Genomic DNA, 10,030 nt, shown 5'->3' with positions numbered 1-10,030 from the left:
ATCTCACCACAGCTGTGTAAAATCTTGACTGTGCTGTAATCTTTATGGCTGGAACCCTTAATGGGAGTAGAGCACCTCATCTTTCTCCCGAAGAGCCACCAGCGGTTTCAAATATAAAACAATGAATTCTCCTCCTCGCATCCACTCTATGGCAGCTCCCAAGAGAAAGGAGGTTTCCAAGTTTACAAAACAAGACCTTGAAAGCCCAAATAAATTCACTGCTATCGAGTTGATGCTGATACACGTGAACCTATAGGACAGGATAGAGCTGCCCCTGTGAATTTTCAGGACTGTAAATCTTTACCAAAGTAGAAAGCTCCGTCTCTCTCCCAGAAGTGGCTGATGGTTTCTGACTGCTGACCTTGTGGTTAGCAGCCATTAGGATTCCTGTAAACAGTACCGTAGACATGAAAAAGAAAGGGCTACAGTTCAGCTGCAGGTGAGCTGTCCCTCTAGGTGAGATGAACAGCTCATTGACTAATGTAAGTTATGGAGAGGGGCTGTCTTTCTCTGAGTCTGCTCCAAGACACATATACTCATTTGAACCGAGGCTGGTCTTCCATTTTTCGATCATCATGGCTGGATCTATCCTCCGTCCCGTGGAAGCTAAGGTCTCTAATTGCATCAAATAATTCCAACCTCATGACTAGGCAAATGAAACCGCTGAATCAGTATTTTTGATCCTGTCTAATTTCTAGAATGAATCAATGATGTTTTAATCGATTGGGAATTATTTAAAAAACAACAACCCAGAAACGATGCAAAACATACACACACACATAAAACAACCAACCAACATTTAGAAACCCAAAACTATTTATTAGTAAAAAAAAGAAGAAGAGAGCGAGATTTGTTCATTACAGAGCAAAGTAAAACCATAGGAAGTTCCCTATATTGCCCTGGAAGCGACAAATAGGCGTGGCAGTGTGGAGGGATCTGAGGACCCTGGACCTGTGCTGACTCAGGGTCAGGACATTGGAAACGGTGGCATGTCAACTGCCCTTGTGATGGTCTGTTAATGGACTATATATTTCAAGGCTTCCCTTGGGTGTGGTAGAAAAAGGGGGTGAAAATGCCAGGCCTTTTCCACTCGGCTGTCGTTCGTTTGTCTCTATCAACTATAGCCGACGTCACAGTTTGTTTCCCTTTTGTAGAACTCACTGGCTGCTGCTGTGGAGGAAGCAAAGTCCACACAGTCTGTGTTGGGATAGGAAAAGTACTCAGAGGCCCGGATGCTGTCCAAGTGCTCTGTCTCACAAGATGCGCAGTAACAGATGGGGGCGGGGACCGACGAGAAGCAGTTGTACTGGGTGTGTGAGGGCAAGTGATGGCAGGAGTAGTCTTCTGAGGGATACCCACAATTCCGAGTGTCCAGAGCCAGGGGAGACGCGTAATTCTCTGGAGCGTAGGAAGGGAGCTGAGCCGGCGAGTAACTGTAGTCCAGGGAGCCAGAGAGCGTGGAGGAATCTGAAGGCGATCCTGGGGTCTAGAGAAATACAAACCAAGGGACAAAGAGTAGCTTTAGACAGGATCAAAAGAACCAAATAGTGCGTGTAGCTTTATTAATGCAGAATAAGACGATTAGCCCCAAACAAAATGAAGGAACAAAACCAAACACCAACTCAAGTCTGCAGGGGGAATCTTAGTTGCTGACTCCATGATTTCAAGACAGCACAGTCTCTATTTACCTATTTCTTTTCCCACAACACATTGCCTTGCTTCACTGCCCTCCTTTGTTATCACCAAACTTTAGAGGAGGCTTTGTTCTGAAACCACACGTTCCCATTGTGCGTCTGGCACCTGCACATCGGATCTTGCTGTGGGGGCACAATGTAAGCTGCAGGTGGAACAGTGGGGATTGCTTTATACTCTGATCGCCGAGGAGAGCGGATCATTCAGGATACATTTGGGATACTTCAATAACCAAAACGGTGGTGGTGACGACTTGGGCTGCTAACTGCACGCCCAGCATCTCAAAACCCCCAGCCACTCCGTGGTAAAAAGACGGGGCTCTCGACTCCCGTATAGCGCTATGGCTCTAAAGCTCATGACACGGACCCACTCATCGGATCTCTGAGTCAGAATGGACTTGCTAGCAGTGAGGGAGGGAGTGCATATCTACTCATGGACACCTCACGTCACTTTTAAAAGGGCAACACATGCCCAATCATTTGGCATGCATCCAGCAGACATTGATCCAAATTCTTTCCAATATTAGAGCTTCCTTTTTACTAACTATCTCTGGACCAAATGAGTTCTGGTGCCTGGATGGCAGACCTAAAGAACCAGCCAAACTCCAAACAAACTCACTGCCACTGAGTCAATACTGACCCACAGTGACCCTGTAGGGCAGGCTAGAACTGCCCCCGTGAATTTCTGAAACTCTGTTTACGGGAATAAAAAGCTCTATCTTCCATAGAGCAGCTGGTGGTTTTGAACTGCTAACCTTGTGGACCACAGTCCAACTTGTAACCACTACGCCACCAGGGTTCCAAGAACTAGCCAGCAGAGCTAACCCACGCCAGCAGCGACAAAACCAAGCTGGAGTTTACCCTTATATGACAATGTGGTACCGTGTCCCAAACACTGCCATCGAGCCAATTCTGACTCACAGCGACCTGACAAGACAGAGTAGAACCATCCTTGTGAGTTTCTTTATGGGAACAGAAAGTCTCATCTTTCTCCCAAGGAGCAGCTGGTGGGTTTGTACTGCTGACCTGACTTTTAGCAGCAATGCGTAACCCGTGACACCACCTTAATTCCATTTTCAAGAACTCAAATTTCCACCGATCAACTGCAGTGTTGGGTTTCCTAAGGGCCACAGTACAAGTCAGTGACTTCCAATTACCAGGTGTCTTTTAACTTCTCCATTCAAAAAACAATTCCATGAATATTGCTAGGAAGTCTCTTTATATTGCCACCTATCAATTTCCTTGGGAGTGACTTACAGGGGATGTCCTAAGTATGTAGGTGTGGCTTTTTCTACTCCCTTTGCTAAAAAAAAAAAAAAGAAAAAAAAAAGGTTCCCTGGTCCTTCTGTGGATTTCCTTCCCTCCATAGAGAATGCTAACTCTCTTCAAAGCAATTCTAAGCCCATTAAAAGCAATAACTGAGTTTTGTAAAGAGCGGAGCGAAATTACCAGGCTCTGGTTGAAGCAGAAAGGGGCAGCCTGGGAGCTGTCTGGGAAATAATGTGACGTGCTTTGCACGGAATTGAGTGAAGGGTCCAGGGGTGTCTCCATCTGAAGGTAGGAATCAAAGATCTGGTCGATGCAGCTGGGGTTGTCTTCGCAGGAAATACAACTGGAAAACTCTCGGGGTTGAAAATAACTGGGTGTGGAAGGAATTGGTTCAGGCTCAAAAAACAGTCCTAGAGGAGAAATGAAAATGGGAGACCTTTGTTTAAAAATTGTGCTCACGGATTCTAAGGGAACTTTACCCTATAGTCTGCGTATTTATTACCTCCAGGGAAAGGGAGGCTTAAGAGTTCCAGTAAAGTAAGCCGGCAGGCAATTTGGAGTTTTTAGCTGTTTTAGTTAGAGCCCTAGTGAAATAAATCTGGTAAGTCTTGTGGAAATTGGCTATAAAACATGGCTGTGAGAAAGAGAAGCGAATGAGGATTCAACCTGTGCCGAGAGGTCGAGTAATGGCTTCAGCCTAGACTTTCTTGGACTATAAGGGGCCAACATCTAGCCCTACGTGCAGTTGAAGCACATCTCCCTGAGGTAAATTAGACGGGTGTTTGAGGCTTGAAGAAAACGTCTGACTCTGTAAGAAATAATTCTCTTGATTTAGGCTTTTCCACACTTAGTAACTTTAAATTCTGAGAAGAGGGTTATAAGAAGTGGTATCAATAGCAATGCACCCTTGAGAAATCAGGGCTGGAGATTACACGGTAGTCGTGCTTGTTTTGCATTACATAAAAGCAGGACGATTGTCTTCCTGAGCATGCTCAGCCTATACTGCAATGAAAATAACCTGTTCAACACCAAGCAGGAATAATTCTGAAGACACCACACCTTCTGGGTTTGATTATTAAGAGGGCCCAGGGGGTCATCAGGATCTTCAATTGTTCCACAGAGAGATTTGGAGTGTGTCCCTCCCAAGGGGCAGCAGGGCACTGAAGTTTCCTGAGTTTTAAGGTCCCTTTAAGGTAAGTTTATGGCACATACTCATAGGGTGCTACCATCAACATAGGTTTCTTTATATATGACCTCCCCTGAAGGCTCAGCTGTTGAGTGGCATAGGTAGGAGTGTTTATGTAATAGTCTCTTCGTACCAGGCTGAGAAAACTTACGCTTGTTTGAACTATTTCTGGGAAGAGAGAGAGGAAGGGGAGGGAAGCCCCTGTCGGCTGGAAACTAAATGAACAAGAGCAAAGAGCATGAGTCTGGTGTCTCAGGGTGGTCTGGAGCCCACCTACCAAGACACTTCTTAACGTAGACCACGTTTCGGGAGAAAACAGTTCTGATTTTTCAGTCTAGTGACTTGGTGCTGAGGACCTGGAGTGAACGGGAAGAACAAACCCTGACGAGAGGAGAGACGGCTCAGAAGACAACAAAACGTGTACTGCTTTCCTCGCTGGGCTTGCAAAGGGGGCACTGTGCCTCTTTCACCCTCTGATTGGTTGGAGTCCAGTGAAATGGTGGTGCCTATTTTAACCCCCGAATCAAGCACTGGAAGTCCTTCGAGATGGATTTTGAAATTAGCTTTTGAGGGAACTGTGATGTGGCTGGACTGACCTGCAGAAGATGGTACGGCTGGGTCTGCGAGCTGGGCACTGCTGCTCCCGGACAGCTGCCAACGCAAGAACAGAATCATCATGCCACAGGGAAGGACCCGTTGGATGCAGAAAATTCTATGCAGAGAGCGCTCAGGCATTTTGACGTGAACTGCACTTCCTTCTGCTATAAGGTAAAGTTATATTCTTTCTTCTAAAAGCACTGCTGTGCATGGCATTCAATCAAGTCTCTTTCCTGTAAACTAATTTTAATATTGATTTGGGGTTCTAAACCCCCATGCAAGCCCTCCAACTTAAAATGTAAAGGTTATTGATTTTGATTTTAACCCCACCGAACTGTTAGGTGTTGTTAACAGCAAGCTCAGTCAAGAGTCCTTTTCTAGCAAATGATTACCTTTAAACTTAGACGAGACTCACGTGACATAATCCTTCACTCTCTGACAGGGAGACAATCATTTTCCTCAAAAATCTTCATCTGGTGGTTTAACCTCGAGAATTGTTTTGTTTTGCTTTTTGCCCCAAAGGCAACCATTGCTGACCCGACTGTATTCTGAATAGCTATGTCCACAGCTTCTTATTCTCTACCATCCATCTAAATAGAAAATGCTGTCTCGAAATGACATTGTCATCAGTGGGCAGGAACCTGTCTATGCGCTCCCCAGTGGTTGGGAAAAATTTAAACTCCTTATCCTCCGCTATACTATGTTTTAGAAAAGTTTCTTTTTTTCCCCTTTTACCACTGGCTCTAAAGACTTGAAGTTTAAACAAGGGCTCCTCTTGACTATGTAAAGTAATGCGACCTGCCTTTTATCCCTGAATTGATAATTGTATGAACAAAGTCATGTAGATTTCTTTCCACCACCACCCCCGCCCCTCCCAGTTGGTTTCAGCTGGTGCCTTTAAATTTTAAAGGGAACGGCATCACTCTGTGGTTCTGTGCTGCCAGGAAGCCAAGCTTACCACCACACCTCTCTCTTGGGTTACAGGGCATACTCGCTCCGTACACAGGGCTGCATGATCTGCCACTGCTGAAACAGGAGGTGGTGGTAATTTTGAAAACGATCCATGCTGTAATGTCATGAACCAGGAAGCTGGAATCAGTTACCAGCTCTTTATGCAAATATTTGGCTGCAGCTTGGGCGAAAGGACTTGAAAGGCGTGGGTTTTAAAAAACCGGCTTCGGTGCGAGCTCGCATTCACCCCATCCCTCCCCCGGATTGGCCTGTTTGTCTGCCTCCCCACGTTATCTCCCTGAGGTATGTTTACAATATCCTACTTGATATTATCTTTCTAGCCATGGGTTCCCTTTCTACTTGGCTCCCACAAGACAAAGAAAGGCACCTCTTTATGGTTTCAAACTGCACCCAAATCCACAATCTACCATTTATAAAAACACATCAAGGCTGCTTCAAAAGGGGAAGGGTAGGGGGAAGGTGTAAAAAAACAAAAACATAAAGGTAAATTATATCTTTTGATAAGGACTTATTCCAGCTTTCCTTTGCCCTACAGGTACAGAAGTGTGTGTGTGTGTGTGTGTGTGTGTGTGTGTGTGTGTTTCTGGTGTGTCTGCAAACCGATCTGGCTGAAGCGTGTTTCTGTAATCAAATGTACCTGTCTGCTGGCACACACACCTTTCTGCAGGCACTGCTGATGTCAAGCGCCTGATCTTTGGCCTCAGTCTAGGATGCCCACTCACGATTGCCTTCTTAAAATTCCCAATGGTGGGCACCACTCTGACGCTATCAGAAACATGAAGACAAACTCTTTCCCGCTTAACTACCTTCTTGGCTTAAGGTTTCCCAAGGGCGTCCTTCACCGAGGGAACCTATTGGTGGGCATGGAAAGACCCCCTGCTACCTGCCATTCACAGGGGCTGTTCGATCCTGTCCTAGAGGGTCGCTATGAGTGGGAATGGACTGGACGGCAGTGAATTTGGCCACCTGCTATTCTGCTTGGTTTGGTTTACCTGCCACTGGGGGTGGGGGGGGGTGGGGGTGGGGTGCAGGGAACACAAGGTTAAACATTCCAAGATAGGCAGTTTGTGCCCACCCAAGAAGGCAGGCCTGCTGCTCTACTCCTCTGAAAGGCCAGTTATCCTGCCCACATGGGGTCGCCACCAGCTGGACAGACTGGATGGCACCTGTCAAGGACTTCCATGATCCTGACCGCAGCTTTCTCAGCATCCACGCTCCTCCAGACGGCTCTGAGGGAAGGGTTTCATGTCTGCCTCCTGTATTGAAATGACCTGTGTTCACTTTATATGTCTGCGAAGGCATGGCTGGCCTAATTTTCCAGGAAGCAAAATGTAGCCGCCTACTTTCTGCATGGTCCTGCAAGGGATCAGTTCAAGCAGACTGATTTTTTTCTTTCTCCAGGGGAAATGCAGAAAAAAACATATGGAAGCCAAGACTGCTTGAGGGCTCAAAAACAACGGGTGCTTGCCTCGCTGAAGCTGGCTAAGGAGGGAGGAGGGAAGGCCGCTGAAGAGACCATAGCAATAAAATAGTCATGGCCAAATGGGGCTATTTCAAGTGCATCTGAAGCCAAACTTATTAATGAGAGATCGTATTTTTTGCTGTGAAGTTTGATAGTTCTGTGCTTTGTTTTGTTTTCCTGTTCCGGAAGCATCCCCCAGCTTCTTTGTACCTGGTTCGATTAATTTTACAACCATCTCTGAGCTGAAGGGGATGAGGCTCCCAGACACCTGTTCACTGCACCTGAACTTGCAGAAAGATTAATTGTTTCATGGGTGGAAGTCTGTTGTACACTAAGACTATGAAGACTTTGGTTCTATTCTTAGCTCTTCAAGCCTTTAAACTTCAGCTGCAATCAACGGACACGGATCCCTGATTCCTTACCTGACCTGGTTGGATCAGAGTGAAATGAAATTGTAGAGGTGCGGAAATGCTTTAAGGGATGAGCCATTGCTAAGCCGTCTACAAATGTAGGGATGTTTTATTGTGTCTGATGAAATACTGGTGCCAACCTCCAGTAAAGGCAGACCCTGGGTGTGCTGTGTGCCATACCTCAAGGCACTCCTATCTGAACTCTAAACTCTGAGTGCTGGGTGCCAGGGTACATTCTCTGCATAGTTGGCTGTTAATCCCTAGTTGGAATTTTGGGTTAGTTGCTATGCACAAGTAATTATAATAGCTAACATTAAGCACCTAGTCTGTGAAAAAAAACACCTGCCCAAGTGCTTAGCAAGCAGTACCCCATGCAATGCTTACAAAAGCCTATTATCTCCAATGGAAAGAGGAAATGCTAAGATCAGAGAGAGTAATTTGCTCACAGTGTGGAAGAGCTAGAGGAGCTCTGGTGGCATAGTGGGTTAGGAATTGGGCTGCTAAATGCAAGGTCAGGAGTTTGAACCTGTCAGCTGTTCCTCAGGAGAAAAATGAGGCTCTGCTCCCATGAAGAAGTACAGTCTTGGAAGCCCACAGGGGAAGGCTTACTTTATAGGGTCACCATGAGTTGGCCTGGGCTGGATGGCAGCGAGTTTTGGTTTCTGGGGGAGCTGAGAACCTGAACCCAGTCTATCTAGTTCTAGAGCTTAGGCTCACAGTCCCTGCATCACAGAGACCAGTTCCAGGAAGAAAGGGAAGCTGGGCGTGACACCCACACAGCACCCGGCCCCAAACCCACTGTCGGACAGATGCCAACAGGCAGTAGAGAGAATCAATCCGAACAGGCAATTTGGTCTGCAGCTGTTGGGACACTCGAGCCAGCCCTTAATGAAGCAATTGTTTGAACAGCAAAGAACTACCTTCAGAGGAGAACACACCACTTTATTTGATTCTGATGTTGTCGTGCCTTTGGTAATAGTTATCTGCTTTTTCAGAAGGTATCTAATGTGTCGGGGCACTTTTCTGACTGTCCAGATCCGTCTGGTGATAACCCAGGCCTGCCCAAGGCCACATTACACCTTCAGGATGGGGCTCTGGATTCCAAGGGGGCTCCTTACCAGGATGTGGCTCCTTTCTGCTCGGAACTCCCAGTGGCTAGTGACTTACAGAAAAATGGCTTCACAAGTAGAGATCCAGAAGGTGCTACCCTTGGAAGACTACATACAGTGACGTGACCTTCTGGGTGTGTGTGTGTGTGTGTGTGTGTGTGTGTGTGTGTGTGTGTGTGTGCACAAGTACTGTGTTCCTCGTAGAACAACAGCCTGCTTATCCCTGGTTGCTCCTCTCCCTCCAGGGGACCTAAAAGCTCAGAGGTGCAGACCATGACCCCCAAGCGGTCTCTGTATCTTCCTGGAGAACTGGGATGAAGGCACCACAGATGTTACAGGGACAGCTGAGGAAGGCCAGGTTTGGGGATGGTCACAGGGGACAAGGGGGACCTCTGCGCCCTTCCTGACAAGGGGTGAGTGAGGAGTTCTGCTTACGGTTCCCCCTGAGGCTGCCTGGTGTGCCCGCCTCTGCTGCAGCAGCTCCTTCACGGTGATCTTCACCCGGACACCTTGATACACCTTTGCTTTTTCTGGGGAAAGGCAAATGGAGGCATTGGTCAGGTACACACTTTGAGGGTCAGAGTGGACAGTGGCCTCTTGAGAGACGATGGCACCTGCAGCCAGGTTGCTAGGTCTAAAAAATGCTGCAAAAAGACAGCGGGAGAGAAACCCAAATCTCTCAGACTTGAAAAGTGAGAGGCTGGGGCAGATCTCCCGGCCCTGCTAGGAACGGCCTCCTCTGGGAAATCATTGGGACCTCAGCCCTAAACTGATAGCACACAGGCTTCCCTGCTTAGAAAAGTGGAGGTAACCCCAAGGGGAACTCCCACCTTCAGCTAACTAAACCTGGGGAACACGGGGATATGGGCCTCGGCCACCAGCATGGGGAGGTGCCCAGGGCCAGAATCGGGGAGCCCTTTCTATATAGGCTGACCTAGCCCATCTCTCTGTAATGCAAGCCAGGCCTGGCTTGTCTGGAAGCTTCGACCTCTAGGTGCCCCTGGTCTGGAAGCCAGCCCTGGGGGCTAGCCGCAGGCAGGTAGTTTGGGCAAGACCTGGCCATTGCCCGGTGAGGGGCTTGCCAGAAGTTACCCCAGGAAAGGGGCCGGCCCCAAGGATCACCCCCTCGTTTAGCATTGTCTCTGGCGGTCTCGCTGGGCCCTTTGCTCTGCTTTTCCCGGCCTCCATCTTTTCCTCCTCCCTCTGGCGTCCCCCGCTGCGGCTGGCTCTCCCTTCTGCTAGTTTTCCCCCCACCCCTCCCTCTCGGGCAGGCCCTTTCTCGGCTGCGCGCCGCCCCAGCGCGCGGAGGCTCCGGGTGGAGTCCGCGCTGCGCC

The 10,030-nt window shown here is 48.0% G+C and overlaps 1 protein-coding gene and 1 long non-coding RNA gene across 4 annotated transcripts in view; one reads left to right on the top strand and one right to left on the bottom strand.

Annotated features, from left to right (window-relative positions):
* Positions 1 to 798: 798 nt before the first annotated feature.
* On the bottom strand, positions 799 to 5,963 carry COLCA2 (colorectal cancer associated 2). Of its 3 annotated transcripts, none has more exons than XM_045297761.1 (4): positions 5,702 to 5,963; positions 4,743 to 4,797; positions 3,141 to 3,370; positions 799 to 1,486 (listed from the first exon to the last, which is right to left on the bottom strand). In XM_045297761.1, the coding sequence occupies exons 1-4, from the start codon at positions 5,819 to 5,821 to the stop codon at positions 1,115 to 1,117; spliced, it is 777 nt and encodes a 258-aa protein (XP_045153696.1). In that variant the 5' UTR covers positions 5,822 to 5,963; the 3' UTR covers positions 799 to 1,114. The 3 variants fall into 3 exon arrangements, with proteins under 3 accessions (XP_045153696.1, XP_045153697.1, XP_004709034.2); XM_045297762.1 differs by lacking the exon at positions 5,702 to 5,963 and adding an exon at positions 5,136 to 5,472; XM_004708977.2 differs by lacking the exon at positions 5,702 to 5,963 and having other exon boundaries at positions 4,743 to 5,123.
* The window catches only part of LOC123522544, a 7,162-nt gene continuing 1,438 nt past the window's right edge, over positions 4,307 to 10,030 (top strand). Inside the window, exons 1-2 of the long non-coding RNA XR_006680798.1 lie at positions 4,307 to 4,914; positions 5,728 to 5,997. This is a non-coding gene — a long non-coding RNA (uncharacterized LOC123522544). The remainder of the gene's footprint in view (positions 4,915 to 5,727; positions 5,998 to 10,030) is intronic.

Source organism: Echinops telfairi, unplaced genomic scaffold (genome assembly GCF_000313985.2).
Source record: "Echinops telfairi isolate 266 unplaced genomic scaffold, ASM31398v2 ScPeMD7_7421;HRSCAF=8459, whole genome shotgun sequence".
NCBI classification, from domain to species: Eukaryota; Metazoa; Chordata; class Mammalia; order Afrosoricida; family Tenrecidae; genus Echinops; species Echinops telfairi.
The sequence above is the reverse complement of the archived record's forward strand: the minus strand, read 5'-3'. Positions and strand labels throughout refer to the sequence as shown.

Bases quoted from the DNA above. Each gene is read 5' to 3' on its own strand.
- COLCA2 (XM_045297761.1), bottom strand. From the start codon at position 5,821: ATGACATTACAGCATGGATCGTTTTCAAAATTACCACCACCTCCTGTT. The intron at 3,371-4,742 runs GTCAGTCCAGCC...TTTCTCCTCTAG, and splicing joins AGCCGTACCATCTTCTGCAG to GACTGTTTTTTGAGCCTGAA. The intron at 1,487-3,140 runs GTAATTTCGCTC...GTATTTCTCTAG, and splicing joins TCTGCTTCAACCAGAGCCTG to ACCCCAGGATCGCCTTCAGA.